This window comes from Bos taurus, chromosome 1 (genome assembly GCF_002263795.3).
Source record: "Bos taurus isolate L1 Dominette 01449 registration number 42190680 breed Hereford chromosome 1, ARS-UCD2.0, whole genome shotgun sequence".
NCBI lineage: Eukaryota > Metazoa > Chordata > Mammalia > Artiodactyla > Bovidae > Bos > Bos taurus.
The window spans coordinates 126,504,019-126,523,394 of NC_037328.1; the positions used below are offsets into that span (position 1 = coordinate 126,504,019).

General features: G+C 36.2%; 1 protein-coding gene across 2 annotated transcripts in view; it reads left to right on the forward strand.

Moving 5' to 3' along the window:
• The window catches only part of ATR (ATR serine/threonine kinase), a 120,511-nt gene that overhangs the window by 32,469 nt on the left and 68,666 nt on the right, over nucleotides 1-19,376 (forward strand). For both annotated transcript variants that reach the window (XM_002685057.7, XM_059888935.1), the window contains exons 17-21: nucleotides 8,552-8,644; nucleotides 10,337-10,467; nucleotides 11,831-11,974; nucleotides 14,119-14,212; nucleotides 15,207-15,332. In XM_002685057.7, coding sequence (XP_002685103.2) covers nucleotides 8,552-8,644; nucleotides 10,337-10,467; nucleotides 11,831-11,974; nucleotides 14,119-14,212; nucleotides 15,207-15,332 — 588 coding nt within the window. The remainder of the gene's footprint in view (nucleotides 1-8,551; nucleotides 8,645-10,336; nucleotides 10,468-11,830; nucleotides 11,975-14,118; nucleotides 14,213-15,206; nucleotides 15,333-19,376) is intronic.

Here is a 19,376-nt window from a genome sequence, read left to right on the forward strand (position 1 = left end):
AATATATTCATAGCTTCCCCCGGTGCTGCTATCCCTCCCTTGGCACAACATACTAACTTTATCAGTTCTAAACTATATTTAAATTCTTTGTTGGGTTTAAGGCAGGTTAGAAAATATTCCTTTTTGTCTTTCCCTGTCTTAAATTTGTATCTGAAATCATCTTACTGTTTTATTTCTTCATGTAGAAAAAACATATAAATCTCAGACTTACTATTTTTTCCTTTTGATTGTCTTCATTCTTTGAAGGTATTCAAAGTACTATCAGCAAAATATCTTGAGAGGTTTCTGTCTTGGCGTTCTCATTTAGCACCATTCTGTAGCTCATTCAACTCTGACTCTGTTTGAAATATTCTACTGAAATTGCAGCCATGAAATTAAAAGATGCTTACTCCTTGGAAGGAAAGTTATGACCAACCTAGATAGCATATTCAAAAGCAGAGACATTACTTTGCCAACAAAGGTCCGTCTAGTCAAGGCTATGGTTTTTCCAGTGGTCATATATGGATGTGAAAGTCGGACTGTGAAGAAAGCTGAGTGCCAAAGAATTGATGCTTTTGAACTGTGGTGTTGGAGAAGACTCTTGAGAGTCCCTTAGACTGTAAGGAGATCCAACCAGTCCATTCTAAAGGAGATCAATCCTGGGTGTTCTTTGGAAGGAATGATGCTAAAGAAACTCCAGTACTTTGGCCACCTAATGCGAAGAGTTGACTCATTGGAAAAGACACTGATGCTGGGAGGGATTGGGGGCAAGAGGAGAAGGGGACGACAGAGGATGAGATGGCTGGATGGCATCACCGACTCGATGGACATGAGTTTGGGTGGACTCCGGGAGTTGGTGATGGACAGGGAGGCCTGGCGTGCTGCAATTCATGGGGCCGCAAAGAGTTGGACATGACTGAGTGACTGAACTGAACTGAACTGACTGAAATTTTCATCTTGTCAAGGTCAAAAATGATCTTCCTGCTATCAAATCCAGTGGTTGCTTCTCTTTTTCAGTACAGCTGACACATCCCTTCCTATGTGACATCTGTGACACCATATTTTCTTAATTTTCTTTTTGCTTCACTGTCTACTCATTCTTTATTTCTTAATTTATTTTATTGAAGTATGGTTGATTTACAGTGTTTTGTTACTTTCCGTTGTGAAGCACAGTGATTCAGTTATACATATATATATATCTATTCTTTTTCATATTCCTTTCTGTTATGGTTTGTTACATGATACTGAATATAGTTCCCTGTGTTATACAGTAGGGCCTTGCTATTTATTCATTCTATATATAATAGTTTGCATCTGCTAATCACAAACTCCCAATCCATCCCTCTCCCACTCCTGCAACCACGAGTCTGTTCTCTATGTCTGTGAATCTGTTTCTTTTCATAGATAAGTTCATTTGTGCCGTATTTTAGATTCCATGTATAAGTGATAGCATATAGTATTTGTCTTTCTCTTTCTGACATTTCGTTTAGTGTGATAATCTCTAGGTTCACCCATGTTGCTCAAAATGGCATTATTTCGTTCTTTTTATGGCTGAGTAGTATTCCACTTGGCTTCCCGGGTAGTTCAGCTGGTCACGAATCCAGTGTAGGAGACCCTGGTTCAATTCCTGGGTTAGAAAATTCCCCTGTAGAAGGAATAGGCTACCCACTCCAGTATTCTTGGGCTTCCCCGGTGGCTGAGACAGTAAAGAATCCTCATGCAATGCAAGAGACTGGGTTGGATCCCTGGGTTGGCAAGATCCCCTGGAGGAGGGCATGGCAACCCACTCCAGCATTCTTGCCTGAAGAATCCTCATGGATGTAGGAGCCTGGCAGGCTATATAGTCCATGGCATAAAAGAGTCAGTCATGACTGAGCGACTGAGGACAGTATTCCATTGTATATACATATATGTGTGTGTGTGTATGTGTGTGTATGTGTGTGTGTGTGTGTATAATATTCATTCATATATTCATTCATTGGTGATTGTCCACTCATTCTTAATCTGTACTTTATCTACTTATTCTCTATATTTTACATTCAGTACTATCTAATTGGGTCTTTTTCTCTATAAATATTCTCTCCTTAATTGAGAGGGAATCTGAATTCCTTTGATCCCTTAATATGATCTATATTTTGATGATTTTATGATTGAAATTCTAGTCCAGAGCTCTTTTGAACTTTGGGCTTGTGGACTTAATCCAAGTTAGGTCCTGGCAGGAAATAGATGGCAAACATGCAAATGTTTCGTTGAAAATAATTTAATGAAGGGGCTATTTTCATTGACATAAGCAAGGTTAAGAGAACTAGCAGGGAGTGTTAAGAAACCCAAGACTAGAAACAGCAGAAAACATGCTCCCCTTCCTCCTGGGCAAGAAGAAATGGTATCACCAGAGAGCTAGAACCATGGTGCTTGGGAAGGGCTTTTGTCGTGGAGGAATATAACCACTGCCAGAAGTACCTCACAACCCAGATAGTGCAGGAAGTTATAAATATCACAGTCTCTACTCCTGCCCTATGTCCCCCTGTTGGTGGCTCCACTTGACTGAATTTAGTGGGAAACCCAGAGGAAAAGGAATATTGAGTGATGGAATCTGGTTGGCCTCCCAGTCACATCTGTGCAGTTCAGTTCAGTCACTCAGTCGTGTCTGACTCTTTGCCACCCCATGGACTGCAGCACACCAGGTTTCCTTGTCTATCACCAACTCCTGGAGCTTGCTCAAACTCATGTCCATCAAGTTGGTGATGTCATCCAACCATCTCATCCTCTATCATCCCCTTCTCCTCCTGCCTTCAATCTTTCCCAGCATCAGGGTCTTTTCCAATGAATCAGTTCTTCATATCAGGTGGCCAAAGTATTGGAGTTTCAGATTTAGCATCAGTCCTTACAATGAATATTCGGGACTGATTTCCTTTAGGATTGACTGCTTTGATCTCCTTGCAGTCCAAGGGACTCTCAAGAGTCTTCTCCAACACCACACTTCAAAAGCATCATTTCTTCGGCGCTCAACTTTCTTTATAGTCCAAATCTCACATCCATATAGGACTATTGGAAAAACCATAGCTTTGACTAGGCAGACCCTAAGCTTCCTTTCTACAGTGAGCTGTACACCTTTCTTACCTCCTCACCCAACCTGGTAGCATGTGTGACCTAAAGATACATTAATTAGGTACCTCAGTGTCAAACAATGCAGCTTTCTCCTAGAGTTGGAAAATATTCTAATTGCTGCTTCTCCCTAGCAATTACCTGACAAAGGTCCGCTTAGTCAAAGTAAAAAATTATGTCTTTGCTTTTTAATATGTTATCTAAGTTGGTCATAGCTTTCGTTCCAAGGAGCAAGCATCTTTTAATTCCATGGCTGCAGTCACCATCTGCAGTGATTTTGGAGCCCAAAAATATAAAGCTTCTCACTGTTTCCACTGTTTACCCATCTGTTTACCATGAAGTGATAGGATTGGATGCCATGATCTTGGTTTTCTGAATGTTGAGCTTTAAGCCAACTTTTCCACTCTCCTCTTTCACTTTCATCAAGAGGCTCTTTAGCTCTTCCCTTTCTGCCATAAGAGTGGTGTCATCTATGTATTTGAGGCTATTGATATTTCTCCTGGCAATTGTGATTCCAGCTTGTGATTCATCCAGTCCAGCATTTAGCATTATGTATTCTGCATAGAAGTAAATAAGCAGGGTGACAATATACAGCCTTGACATACTCTTTTCCCAATTTGGAACCAGTCTGTTGTTCCATGTCCAGTTCTAACTGTTGCTTCTTGACCTGTGCACAGATTTCTCAGGAGGCAGGTTAGGTGGTCTGGTATTCCCATCTCTTTCAGAATTTTCCGCAGTTTATTGTGATCACACAGTCAAAGGCTTTGGAGTAGTCAATAAAGCAGAAATAAATGTTTTTCTGGAACTCTCTTGCTTTTTCAATGATCCAGCGGATGTTGGCAATTTGATCTCTGGTTCCTCTGCCTTTTCTAAAACCAGCTTGAACATCTGGAAGTTCACTGTTCACATACTGTTGAAGCCTGGCTTGGAGAATTTTGAGCACTACTTTACTAGTGTGTGAGATGAGTGCAATTGTGTGGTAGTTTGAACATTCTTTGTCATTGCCTTTCTTTGGAATTTGAATGAAAACTGAACTTTTCCAGTCCTGTGGCCACTGCTGAATTTTCCAAATTTGCTGGCATATTGAGTGCAGCACTTCATAGCATCATCTTTTAGGATTTGAAATAGCTCAACTAGAATTCCATCACCTCCACTAGCTTTGTTTGTAGTGATGTTTCCTAAGGCCCACTTGACTTCACGTTCCAGGATGTCTGGCTGTAGGTGAGTGGTCACACCATCATGATTATCTGTGTCGCGAAGATCTTTTTTGAACACTTTTTCTGTGTATTCTTGCCACCTCTTCTTAATATCTTCTGCTTCTGTTAGGTCCATACCATTTCTATCCTTTATTGTGCCCATCTTTGCATGAAATGTTCCCTTGGTATCTCTAATTTTCTTGAAGACATCTGTAGTCTTTCCCATTCTGTTGTTTTCCTCTGTTTCTTTGCATTGATCACTGAGGAAGGCTTTCTTATCTCTCCTTGCTATTCTTTGGAACTCTGCATTCAGATGTGTATATCTTTCCTTTTCTCTTTTGCCTTTCACTTCTCTTCTTTTCTCAGCTATTTGTAAGGCCTCCTCAGACGACCGTTTTGCCTTTTTGCATTTCTTTTTCTTGGGGATGGTCTTGATTACTGCTCCCTGTACAGTGCCATGAACCCCTATCTGTAGTTCTTCAGGCACTCTGTCTATCAGATCTAATCCCTTGAATGTATTTGTCACTTCCAGTGTATAAGCGTAAGGGATTTGATTTAGGTCGTACCTGAATGGTCTAGTGGTCTTCCCTACTTTCTTCAACTTAAGTTTGAATTTGGCAATAAGGAGTTCATGATCTGGGCCACCTTCAGTTCCCGGTCTTGTTTTTGCTGACTATATAGAGTTTCTCCATCTTTGGCTGCAAAGAATGTAATCAGTCTGATTTTGGTGTTGACCATCTGGTGATCTCCATGTGTAGTCTTCTCATGTGTTATTGGAAGAGGGTGTTTGCTATGATCAGTGCGTTTTCTTGGCAAAACTCTGTTAGCCTTTGCCCTGCTTCATTTTGTATTCCAAGGCCAAATTTGCCTGTTACTCCAGTTATCTCTTGACTTCCTCCTTTTGCATGCCAGTCCCCTCTGATGAAAAGGAGATCTTTTTTGGGTGTGAGTTCTAGAACGTCTTATAGGTCTTCAAAGAACCGTTTAACTTCACCTTCAGCATTACTGTTTGGGTATACTTGGATTACTGTGATATTGAATGTTTTGCCTTGGAAATAAGCAGAGATAGGCAGGCAGAAAAGAACAGAGAATGGATCTGAGGATGAAGGAAATTGGCAAACCGAGACTGTCCAGCTTCCTCTTTGTCATCTATATTTGCCTGTCTTTTAAACATCTCAAACAAGTCCAAACATTACATTTCCATTCCCCAATGTTAGTCAGTCAGTCATGTCTGACTCTTTGTGACGCCATGGACTGTAGCCTGCCAAGCTCCTCTGTCCATTGAATTTTCCAGGCAAGAATAATGGAGTGGGTTGCCACTGGTTCCCTTATCCAGGGGATCTTCCCGACCCAGGGATTGAATCTGGATCTCCTGCCTTGCAGGCAGATTCTTTACCATCTGAGCCACTATGGAAGCCCAGATTATAAAAATCTTTATTTTCCTTCCCTAATCTGTTCCTCTCATAGTCTTTACTTCTCAGGAAATGATACCAATGTCTACAATATCTGTCCTCAGATATCAGTTCCTCAGATCAAAACCTGGAAGGCATTCATGAGCCCTCTATTTCCTATATTCTTAAAGTTAAGTATCAACAAGTCCTTTCAAGTCTGACCCCCAAGTCTGTCTTTCCTTATCTTCAGCCACCACCCTTATACAAGTGACCTCATCTTTCTCCAGGACAACTGTGATCACTTCCTAATTATTCTCTCTTTTTGCTCTTTCTTTCCTACATCTTTAATCAGTTACTTACACAGTATTTGAAGTACTCTTCTGACAGCTTAAACTCATTCCCTTGGTTAAATTTCTTCTGAGATTTTCATTAATCTATAAGGCTCTATGTGGTGCATACTTTTCCACCCTCACATATTGTGTAACTTTTATCTTCCTTTCTGCCTATGTTTCATATTGTTTGTATTTCTTAAAGATGTCAAGCTTTTTCTTCCTTCACAACCTTTACAGTAGATAGTCTCTTTACTTGAAATTTGCTCCTAGATGTTTCTCATTCTTTAGATCTCAGAGTTTCTTGGTCATCCCATCTAAATTCCCAGTCACTTCATCCCAGTTCTTCTCTCTCATGTGACCATGTCTGTTTCTTTATAGCACTTATTACACACTATTTACATACTTATTAAATGTCGTCTTCTTCTATCAGTCTCGCGTGTAAGCTAATAGGGAGAAAGTGACTCCTTATCTTGTACACTTGTACCTGGCAGAGTATTCTAGACATACATAATAAATATTTGGTGAATGGCAGATGAATGAACTATTTGTCTAAGTGTAAGAGCTTTAAAATTAGAATGTTGACATAGATTATGTGAGTATCACCTGTATCAACTTTTCATTTAAGAATGAGCTAGAGCCTTGCAATTAGTGAATTATGACATGTTAAACTTGAGTCTTAATCCAAATTGGAAGTTTGTAAATTAAGTGCAGTTTTAGGCTTTGGTAAACAGATGATTCTCTGTACTCTGCAAGAGAAAAAAGTTTATCCCAACATCTAATCTGGAGAATGTGTTGGACACTAAGCTTCCTCTCTACAGTGAGCTAGTGTACACCTTTCTTACCTCCTCACCCAGCCTGGTAGCATGTGTGACCTAAAGATACTTGAATTAGGTACTTCAGTGTCAAACAATGCAACTTTTTCCTGGAGTTGGAAAATATTCTAATTGCTGCTTCTCCCCAGCTCCCCTCCTTATTTTTGGTCCCTTTTCTTGCCTATATACGAAGTTTTTTTTTTTAATCACAGCTTCATTGTGTTTATTGTGGAAGCTTAAACATGCACATTACTCATGTCCTTGTCCTAACTAATTTTGTTAAAGATTTTTTTTTTTTTTTTTTAATTTTTGGCTCTGCTGGGTCTTTGTTGCTGTGCAGGCTTTTCTCTAGTTGTGGTGAGTGGAAGCTTTTCTTCGATGTGGTATGCTGGCCTCTCATCGCAGTGGCTTCTCTTGTTGCGGAGCACAGGCAGTCAGGATTCAGTAGTTACAGCACGTGGGCTCAGTAGTTGTTACTCCTGGGCTCTAGAGCACAGGCTCAGTAGTTGTGGTTCACAAGCCTAGTTGCTCCACAGCACGTGAGATTTTCCTGGACCAGGGATTGAATCCTTGTCACCTGTACTGACAGATGAATTCTTTACCACCGAGCCACCAGGGAAGCCCCCTATTGAAGGCTTTTATAGAGAGGAAAATTCTTCTTTGCGGTGTACTCACAGTCCCAGTTTGTAATAAATCCCAGCTGTATTCTAAGTATTTAATACGTATTATCTTATTTAATCTCTACAGCAGCTGTATGCAGTTGATACGTTCATTGTTCCCATCTTATAGACTCAGAAGAGCTGAGTAACTCATCCAACATCATAAACTAGGAAGTTTTAAAATTGGGATTTGGACCCAGGTTTGGCTGACTTAAAGTCCATACCCTGTCCTCTACTCCCCTCTTTCAAGAAAGAGTTAACCCTGTCAACTTCAGGAGACCCAAAATGCCATAATTAGTGATACCTAACTTGTAGCTGTTGATGCCTAAGGTTTGTAGCCCTTTTACTATTTCCTCAGGGGATATTGACTGCTGTGGCAGACTGTTATTCTGGGTGTGTGTGCATGCGTGCTAAGTTGCTTCAGTTGTGTCTGACTCTTTGTGACCCTTTGGACTGTAGTTCACCAGCCTCCTCTGCTGGGATTCTGCAGGCAAGAATACTGGAATGGGTTGCCATTTCCTCCTCCAGGGATCTTCCCGACCCAGGGATCGAGCCTGTATCTCTATGTCTCCTGCATTGGCAGGCAGGTTCTTTACCACTAGTGGCACCTAGGAAAAGCCCCTCTGGCAGAGTACCCGTTCCTTGTTCAAGTAACTTTTTTTTCCCACCTTAGCTCTACATGCTCTAAATAAGGACATTCACATGTCTTTTTCTATTCTTCTCCCTAAGATAAATATCCTCACCACTCTGGATCCTGACATGAGTCAGATCCTGAGGAGTCTATCATAGCTCAACTCTAGTTCAAAGGCTTATGATTTTCTCACGGTACAGAACTATTTAATCATATATTATCTCATATATTATCATAATAATAATGACTCAGTTTTATTAATTTTTAAAGTATTACATGTGAAAAGATATGCTTTGGGAGAAATGTAATTCTGGAACTGGTTATTTCCAGTATTCTAACGTAGTTAGATAAAACAGAAATGATATTAAGTAAATGGTTGACTTATGAAATTTGGTCTGTATGAAACTATGTAATACCTTTTTTATGTGTTGGTTTTTTCCCCTTAGGCTGATTATTTGCAACCCAAGTTGTTGGGCATTTTGGCTTTTTTCAATATGCAGTTACTAAGCTCCAGTGTTGGCATTGAAGATAAGAAAATGGTAGGTGATGATAGTTGGTTACAAAGGACCAGAACAGAATTCATATAGAATATGGAGGAGACATCTGCTTCTAGCTGCAAACATTCAAAGAAAAAAAATGATCAAACATGATATTCTGTATTCCTGAACAACTCACATATGCTTTTGAGGACTCTGAAAAGAAAATGTTATCATTTACTGTTCTTTTGTTTATAAGGGACAGAAAACTCACCCAAAGTGGCTTGAAGGAATTTGTTGTCTAGGTAACTAAAAATATAAAGATAATACATAGCTTCTGGTATAACTTGATTTTGGATATTGTATTCTCAGAATTAATCACTTAGCTCAGATTTCCTTGGATTAGCTCTAACTTAAGTGCCAGGTGATGGACCCAGCAGCTTCAGGCTCACATCATCACAACATGTAGGTCGATGGGAAAAAAAGAGACCAGCACTCCCTGACAGAGGAAACAAAAGTTGCATTTTTAAATTCATTAACCCAAATTGGTCTCATGTGAGTCATGTCCCATGGTGTTTTTGAATACCAAAAGTGTGATGCTGGGAGGGACTGGGGGCAGGAGGAGAAGGGGACGACAGAGGATGAGATGGCTGGATGGCATCACTGACTCGATGGACGTGAGTCTGAGTGAACTCCGGGAGTTGGTGATGGACAGGGAGGCCTGGTGTGCTGGGATTCATGGGGTCGCAAAGAGTTGGACACAACTGAGTGACTGATCTGATCTGATCTGATAGAAAGTAAAGTAACTTCTGTATTTGTCTGTATATATTTAAACACATTTGGCACAGTGTAGTTTCATTATGATTGCAAACAAATTGAAATTTTTGCCTGTAGTTTGGGATAGTATTTTAGATACTGATTAAATTTTCCTTTTTATTGCTTCCCACTCTGCAGTCAGTAAAATTATAATAAAAACCCATTAATAGATGCTTTTTTTTCAATCTGTACTCTACTTTCTTAATGACCTTAAAGAGCTAGGAAAGACGGGGTACAATATTAATCTATAAAAATTTCAGCAACAAATACTTGTTCTTTTGGTGTCAACTGGTGAATTTAATCCCCAAAATGACTTCTGTCTATGTAAAATCTTTCTTATTGTTATCCCAAGTGAAAGGATAACCTCAAATCTAAGAAAACTAGAGTTTGTTTGTTTAAAACATAAAGAGCTTTCATGTTTTTCCACAGAATTAAGGTTGACCAGAGAGTTTCTTTACCCATTCATTGGAATCTGAAGCTTTTCATACAAGTCTGATTCTGTGTTCCACACAATAAAATGTGTGTACTATTTTCTGAGTATGTCATTAGTTACCTGTTTTACTAAATTAGAGCATTTGAATTTAGTACCATTAGGACATAAATGCATGTGTTACATAGCTGTTCAGGATATATATGAAGAAGTTTAAAAAATAGGTATTATGGTTTTAATAAATTTGAAAATTACTGCTTAAGAAGACCACAAGGACCAAAATAACAAATCACTTTCAAAAGCAGGAAAAAAAAGGAACCCAACTTGTATTTTTTCAAATTATAATTCTTACATAAGCACTTGAACAAAATAAACTACTGCCATTAGGCTTTGTGTTGTCAGAGAATAGATATACACTGAGATTAGGATGGAAAGCACTTGTCCTTAGGGCTCATCTGCTCCTGCCAGCTTGTTTATGGCTTTATTTTGAAGCCCTACTTACTTTTCAGGCCTTGAACAGTTTAATGTCTTTGATGAAATTGATGGGACCCAAACATGTCAGTTCTGTGAGGGTGAAGATGATGACCACGCTGAGAACTGGCCTTCGATTCAAGGATGATTTTCCTGAATTGTGTTGCAGGTAAATGATGACCTGAGTTCATTAGATATTTTGCATCTTCCAGTAACACTAACTTGAATTCTTATCACTTTGAGGGAAATTGGGTTCAAACCAGATGTAATATAGAGAGGCATTTGCACTGAAAAGAGAATGTGTTTACTTCTTTTAAAACATTTTGCTGTGAAATCGTTTAATATCCTGAGAAATAGAATAATATAACGAACCCCTGCATACTCACTTCCCAACCTCAGTTTAGCAACCTTGTTAATCTTATTTTATTTAACCCTTCTACTTCTAGTTATTGTTACTTAGAATGTTTTAAAGAAAACCCAATATCGTATCATTTTATTTCTAAAATCTTAGATGTATCTAATGGATAAGGACATCTTAAAAATATGTAACCATCATAAATTATTATACTTAGCAGAATTAATAAGAATTTCCTTAATATATTCTAAAATTCAGATTTCTCCAATTGTCTCAGAGATGTTTTCCCCAAAGATGTTGACTTGTTTGAATTAAAATCCAAATAAAATGTCACACGTTTGATTGTATGGCCCCCTAAGTAAGCCCTATAAATAGATTAATCCCTTAAACACCATCTCCACATTTCTTTTCAGCCATTGAGATTTTGGCACGTAGGATTTGGCTGATTGCTAATTTCGGTTAATTTCAGTATTACTACTAACAATAAAACTCCTGAATGCAGTTTAAGCTTTTTAAAGTTTCTTTTTGTTCTTGACTAAATTTTATTGGAGATGTACAGTAAGAATAATGTTTTACTATATTCAAAATTCTGTGATAAATTATAATGGAAAAGAATAAGAAAGATAATTTTTTAAGAAAGAATAATATGTTTTAAAGTCAGGTAAAATAATTTTTTCCTGTGTGCCTGTGCCATCTATTTGGTATTGTGAGGTTCAGTTGTTTCAGTTTGCTTAATATTTTTAGAGATTGATTTTCCATCTATTTTATTTAATTTAAAAATCATATAAAACATTTACTTTGTCCAAAATTCAAATTTGTGTAATAAGTTACACTCAAAGAACCTAGCTGTCATTCCTAAATTGCTAAAAATAGATGTATCTAATTTTATTTTGTGTAGTCCCCTTTCTAAAAGTATAAGCAGATGCATACACACTCACAGATGCTTTTTTTTTTCATATTAATCCTGCCCCCAAAGGTAGCATATTATAAGCTTTGTTTTTCATCTTGCTTTTTTTGACTTAGTGTATTATAGAGGTCACTTGATTTGAGTATACTGACTGATCTTTATTACATTTTTACAGCTGCCTTATATTCTTATTGTTTGCATTTATCATTGTTTGTTCAGCTAATAATTAACTGATGTGACTTTTAACTTTTTTTTTTTTTTTCCTCATAGAGCTTGGGACTGCTTTGTTCGTTGCCTGGATCATGCTTATCTAGGTTCCCTTCTCAGTCATGTAATAGTAGCTTTGTTACCACTCATACATATCCAGCCTAAAGAAACTGCAGCTATATTTCACTACCTCATAATTGAAAACAGGTATTGTAAATGAAATAGAGATAGCAGCTTTTTATTACTGCATTTTTGTATCAAGGTATTAGGATTACTGTGGGTAAACTGTTCACATTCTTTTTAATTTAGAGTCCATTAATAAATAGAAGTAATTGACATGTTTAAAGTCAATACATATCAAACTGATATGACATGGCTTTCAGTTGTGACATGGCTTTTATTGTAATTGTATTTTAAACTTAGATCAATAGCTCAAAATTATTTTTCATCAGTTTTGAAAGAGGTGAGGCTCAATTTATCTTTCTTCTTACAGTTAAAAGGCAGACAGTTGAATGCATGAAAAAGGTTAGGAGGGCTAATCACATAGTTTCTACAGCTTGCCTTATTTTAAACCCTTATTCATTGCAATAACCCTTTAACCAGCCTCCCTTCCTTTAAGTTTTTATTATGTTTCTTCGTATTGTTCATGTTTTAAAGCATCTCTATCTTTATCATTCCAGCATGGGGAGACATTCTGTGATTCTCCATTTCTGAATTCCAAATTGTTTATCTGGATATTTAAAGCTTTCTAAAATTTGGCCACATCTTATTTCTTAAAATTCTTTGCCAAGATTTCTCAAAGCAGATACCAGGCTGTAGTCAATCCACATTGCTAATGCAAGAATATGTATTATTCCTTTCCATTTTTATTTTTCTCTCACGCTGCTTTTTAGTTTGGAATGTTTTTCTGTACACCTGTTTTTGTTTTTGTTTTTCATTTTTGTACATACTGTTGTATATCAGCGTTCCTTTGCTTCTGAAAAATTAGAATTTAAGTACTATTTACTTACTTATCCATATGCTATTACAATTCCATTAGTCATTTTCAGGAACTATCCAATCAAGGAGTAAATAAAGAATAAAAAGTTAATGGAGTTTTTTCCAATTAAAATACTTTTATTTTTGGTATTCTGAACAACATTATCACTGATCTAGATCACTTTTCAAATAGCTTTTGGATTGTTATACAAATAGTAGAACAACATTATCACTGATCTAGATCACTTTTCAAATAGCTTTTGGATTGTTATACAAATAGTTTATCTGTGCTGTTTATTATAGAGGAATCATTTCTCTACCTTTTCATATAATGAAACAATTCTCTTTCACTCTACTAGAGAGAAGACTTTAAGCTCTCTGAGTAGAACATTATCACCGATCTAGATCACTTTTCAAATAGCTTTTGGATTGTTATACAAATAGTTTATCTGTGCTGTTTATTATAGAGGAATCATTTCTCTACCTTTTCATATAATGAAACAATTCTCTTTCACTCTACTAGAGAGAAGACTTTAAGCTCTCTGAGTGAAGGAATTATTGAAGTTTTCTTGGTTGTTATATCCCCAGTTTCTAGGAAAGAGTAGCACATAGGAGTTACTTAATACCTGTGTGTTGCATGAGTTAGTAAAGATAGAATTTAGAAACCCTTTTATTTGGACCTAGAAATATTAGGGCTTTATATTTGAAGCATGTTAAAAATTGTAACCTCCAGTAAGAATTACTTATGTATTTTTCTCTAATATATCTTTGTGAGAATTTGTATTTTGGGGTTGAGTTTCTATTGCTGCATTATAAACCACTTCAAAACCTAGTACTCATAGTTTTGCAGTCTGGGCTGGGTTCAGCTGGTCAGTTCCTTGGCTGTTCTTACCAGTGGTCATTGCAGTCAGCCAGTAGGTAGACTTGACTGGACTTCTCCCTCTTTCCATTTAGTCTCAGAGCTTCTTACTCTCTCCATGTTGCTTGTCCCTGATGGTGACCAGACTTCTTACATGGTGACTCAGGACTCTCATGAGAACAAAACCAGGAGCTGCCAGACCTTTTTAACACTTAGGCCCAAAGTCAGTTCAGCATCTCCTCTGCCACATTCTAATTTTTAAAACAAATCACACACCTAGCTCAAATTGAAGCTGAAGTGACGCTACATGGGCAGACTGCTACCGGGTGATTTTCTCAGATTTGATTATTTGCCAGTATTGACTGAGCATCCTAGACATGTCAACAATCAGCTAGCACTTTTAAGTGTGAATTAAGTTGGCCTTAGTTTCAACCACTGCTTTGTATGTTGTTTTTTTTTTTTTTTTAGTGTTCATATTTGGTAAATAATTCTTTTTCTTTCAACTGATTGTTAGGGATGCTGTGCAAGATTTTCTTCATGAAATATATTTTTTACCTGATCATCAAGAATTAAAAAAGATAAAAGCGGTTCTACAGGAATATAGAAAGGTATTCAATTTTTTATGTGTGGTTTAGGAGATCGTTCATACAAAATTATTTCCAAGTGCTAAAACACTGAATAGAGATTCTTTAGAATGATGTCTGGAGATATTATAGTCATATTGTGATGCCTAATTTATGATGACTGTATAATCCTATCTTGAGTCTGATTTTTAGAAGGAAGTTTTAGCATCTGGATCAAAGATGTAACATAGAATTAGATAGAACAGAGAGCAAAGGATACAGTTTTTGTGCCATCCCTACCCAGATCAATATGTTCTTACTTACAGTCCCTAAAAGAAGTGACCATATCTGCATACTCTGAGTAAAGGAAAAAAAATGCTGTGGGAAGATTCCAATTACTTTGTGCTATAAACCATGGTATAGATATGTCAGGTCTGACTAATTCTGAGCTTTAGAAGGAGAATCATCTGTCATTCCAACATCTGGAAATTCAGTGAACTCTCTGAAATTTAAAAAAGATTGTTGGTGATTTTAATTTAGGGCAGAAAGTGGGATACCTGAGCATGGGTCAGAGTAGAAAATGTATTTACTACAGATCCCAAGATTGATTCTGAAGACTTTATATGCTTTTTTACTGGGTAAATCATCAGTCATAAGAAAGTAAGTAGTCAAAACAAGGAGTGAGTTATCTGCATAATCTGTAGACCTTTATCAAGGCTTTTATGTAGCCCTTTTTAAATTAAGGGAAACTTGTATTTCTTACCAAGAAGGATTTATTTTGGATAAGTAAATTATTATTTAGTTGATATAAAATTTTTCTCTAAAACTAAAAATTTTGGAAGAAAATCCCTTTCTTTGAGAATTACTGAAAATTTATATGCTATACAAAAGAAGAGATAGAAATTACTCTTTAAAACTGCATTCAATTGAGGTACCATTTAACTACTTTGATGATAATGGTGTAGGAAATCCAGTCCTACTGAAATGGTTCCTGATGTGATTAACTGATAAGGTGTATCTCTCTGTGGTCTTTTTATAGGAGACCTCTGAGAGTACTGATCTTCAGACAACTCTTCAGCTATCCATGAAAGCAATTCAGCATGAAAATGTAGATGTCCGTATTCATGCTCTTACGAGCTTGAAGGAAACCTTGTATAAAAATCAGGTATGAAAAGTGAAAGTGTCAGTTGCTCAGTTGTATCCAACTCTTTGCAATCCCATGGACTATAGCCCACCAGGCTTCTCTGTCCTTGGGATTCTCCAGAATCCCAAGAATACTGGAGTGGGTACCCTTTGCCTTCTCCAGAGAATCTTCCCTACCCCAGGATCAAGCCCAAGTCTCCTGCATTGCAGGCAGATTCTTTACAGGTTAAGCCACCAGGGAAGCCTAAGATATAATTAAAGAGCTACAGGAAAGAAAGGGTGGATTTCAAGAAAAGATGACGATAGGCATATTTGCTTGAGATTCAGTAGGTTCAATGAAAAAAAGTGATTTTTATTTTAACAATAAAATCAGTAAATTCATGAGATGCCCTTTAAGGCTGAAGAGGTTTGCATATTTTTTTCTTGTTTTTTTTGAAGGATCATGATTTGGCAGTTATATTTTAGGTTATTGCATCTTCCTAAGGAAGGATGTATGCAGTTTATATGAGTCTTCTCATGTAATTTTCTGTAGGTATCTTTCATGTAAAATTTCAATAATTTTGCCATTTTTCATTTTGATGGAATTAATTGTTAGTTTTAATAAAGCTAAATTTTAAGTTTTTATGAGGCCAGTAAACTTTATTCTTTTCCTTGTAAACATAATATAGGTTATCCCGAACTTTGGTGAGAGGGAGAATTGGTATTTAAAATACCAGATCACTATAAATCTATAAAATGGAAAAAAATTGTTAATGAAGTTTTCATTTTTGCATATCGAGAACTCATATGATAAGATGTGAGAGCCTAAGACCCTCAGGAGTTAGTGGATTGCAAACTGGGTTGTATTTGTTTTCATGATAGAAAGAAGCATTTTCTTAGGATAAATGATATACGTGATGGTAGCAAGTACATTCTGGGTCAGTAAGCTTGTAAACCCAAAGTGGGAAGTAGCCAGTGTGGACATGATGCTACCACATGGAGGAGCCTTGAATCTCTTTGAGTGTAGATATTACGCTCTCCTATCTGTAAATCTGCATTATCAGTAGAAAATATAATCAGCACACTGCCCCAAAACATCTAGGACAAACAAGAAAAATGATCTCTTTTCCAACTGTGGCAAGCAGATAACATCATCTAAGATATCACAAGCTATCTGGCATGCCCCCCTCCCCCAAAAAAGAGGAATTGAATGAAGAATTTAAAAAGAGAAATGGACAAAAAAGCAAGGTATGAAACAAGAGGTGACTGGACTGAAGAAAGAAATTGAAGAAATGAAGGTTAAATTATAAGGAGCATACAGGAGGAATATATATGACTAAAACTTTAGGAAGGAGCATTGAAGAAAGGCAGGAGAATAATCAAGAGAACAAAAATGAGATTAGAGAAAGGAGTACAGAGGATCAAAGAAGCAGGTGAAATGGAAACTCGGCAAAGATTTCACATTAAAATGAAGTTTGTAAAGAAGGAAAATAAAACAATGGTTCTAATATTTAAAGCTATAATCCAAGTAATTTTTCTCTAAATGAAAGACCTAAGTCTGTATATTGAAAGGACCCATTGTGTACCTGTAAAAATTGACCCCAGCATAGTCAACTCTGAGACTTATCTTAGACTTTAATAATAAGAAATCTTCAGGACCTACAGGTAAAAAAATATTCTTAAAAAATCACTTAAAAGGGCAAGAAAAGAAAATTAGTATCATTATTCTCAACAGTAATATACAGAATAGACCTAGAGGATAGCAGCATTTTAAAAAATGTAAAGGACATAAAGAATAAGGCAAGCTGTCCTTAGAATATCATGGATAATAAACAGAGTTTTAACATATAAGAACTGAAGAAATACAAGTTTCACAAGCAAGCCCTTCCTAAGAGATACGCTAGAGAATGGCTTCATTCAATGAAGTAATGACTGGGGAGACTTTGTCAAAAGAACTGATGGTTACTAGTTATATATTTAACAACAGTGGGGACAACTTCAGGAGAATTCTATGTAAATGCTATAGATTTTAATAAGATAGAAAGAATGCATTTTTTTTAAAATGAGAGAAGAAGAGACTAAGATATGAGTAAAATGAGCTTAGTCCTTATTGTGTAGGCAATAACTGGGAGTCAAAATATACTATTTAAAACTGGCAAACTGGTTAAAGAAGATTAAATAAAGATACTTTTTTATTAATATAAAGGATACCTCTAGGACCTTTTTATTTATATAAAGGATACCTCTATATAAAGGATAACTCTAGAACAAAAGTTTACATTTTCTTCTGTACCAAAAGAAATTAAATTTTAGGAGCTAGTTATAATACATGCAGTATTATCATTTTAAAAGGCATGGGATTCTCCAGGCAAGAATACTGGAGTGGATTGCCATTGCCTTCTCCGAGTGATCTTCCTGACCCAGGGATTAAACCTGGGTCTCCTGTATTGCAGGCTGGTTCTTTACCATCTGAGCCACCAGGGAAACCTATGTATATAAAGGATACCTGTAGAACAAAAAGTATAAGTTTTATTCTGTACCAAAAGAAATTAACTCTTAGGAACTGATTATAATATATATAGTATGACTGAGCGACTGATCTGATTCTGATCTGATTATAATTTTAAAAAGCTGATAGAATTGAGGCCCAACATATCAATCATATTAATAAATGTGAAAAGACTTTAACAGAAAAAAAATTACAAATTGTTTTACAAAGCAGAGAACAATTCTGTAATACATACATATAAAATAAATTATTTAGAAAGGCTAAAAGTAAAGGAAGGAGCAAATTTATGACAGATTAATTGAAATAAGAAAGCAGGAATTCTGATTCTGCCACTAGACAAAGTAGAATAAAAACCAAAAAGTATCAAATGTGACAAAAAGAGGGCACTTTATAGTGCTAAACGCTGTAATTCACAAAGATACAAGAGAAGATACAGAACTTACAAAGAAGATACATTATGGATGTATATACTTCTGAGGAACTAAACTCCTAGAGATAGGAGACAGATTAGTGGTTGCCTGGGGCTCAGAGACTTGGGGAAAATGATGAGGGAACTAATAATAGAATTAAACAGAAAATATAATACCGTTGTTTTCATAAATGCTGAAATAGCCTTTGACAAACTATAACATCCATTTCAGATAAAAGCACTCAAGAAAATAGAAATCGATGGATAATACTTTGATAAATCATAAATGTATACATATACATACATGTGTATATGTATACTACATACACGTGCACACACACATGCATGCTTCATGTGGAGATAAGACACCTTCCCACTAAAACTCATCTCCACTTGCTCATTATCTCCACTGCAATTTAATATTCAGTTGGAAGTATTGGCCAATGAACTTAGATTAGAGAAAACCATCAGAGGCATAAGATTTGGAAAAGACATTATAATAGGCCTATTTACAGATGACATGTAATATACTTGAAAAACTATAGAAACTATCAATAAACTAATTCAGACACAAACAGATTCAGTAAAGAGAATATAAAAATCATAATCTTCCATATAACTAGCAGTAACCAGGTAGAAGACTTGTTGGAAAACCCAATTTGTAGTAGTAACAGAAAGAGATAATATACTTAGGAATAAGTGTAACAAGAAATGTATAAATCAGTAAGGAAAACTTTGAAACACTACTGATAGACACAAAAATATAATTGATTTAAACAGAAACACCCCTTACTTATTAAGTTGGCTCAATATTATGAAGATTTTAGTTCTCCCTAGTATAATATATAAAGTTAATGCCATCCCAAAGATGCCAAGTTTTTTTTTTTTAGCTAGAAACTTCATACTAATGTTCAGACAGAAGAACAAACATGTAAAAATAGCTAGGAAAAATCTAGGGGAAAAAAAAGCAACTATGAGTGTTCAGTAGCCCTCCCAAACATTAATATATTCTATGTAGTATACCCTATAGCCTCTATAATTATTATAAAAGTGTGATACTGGTACATGAATAAACAAACCAGTGGGAAGAAATAGAAAGTCCAAAAATAGACTCAAGCACATATGGACATTTATGATATAAAAATAACATTTCAAATAATTAGAGCAAA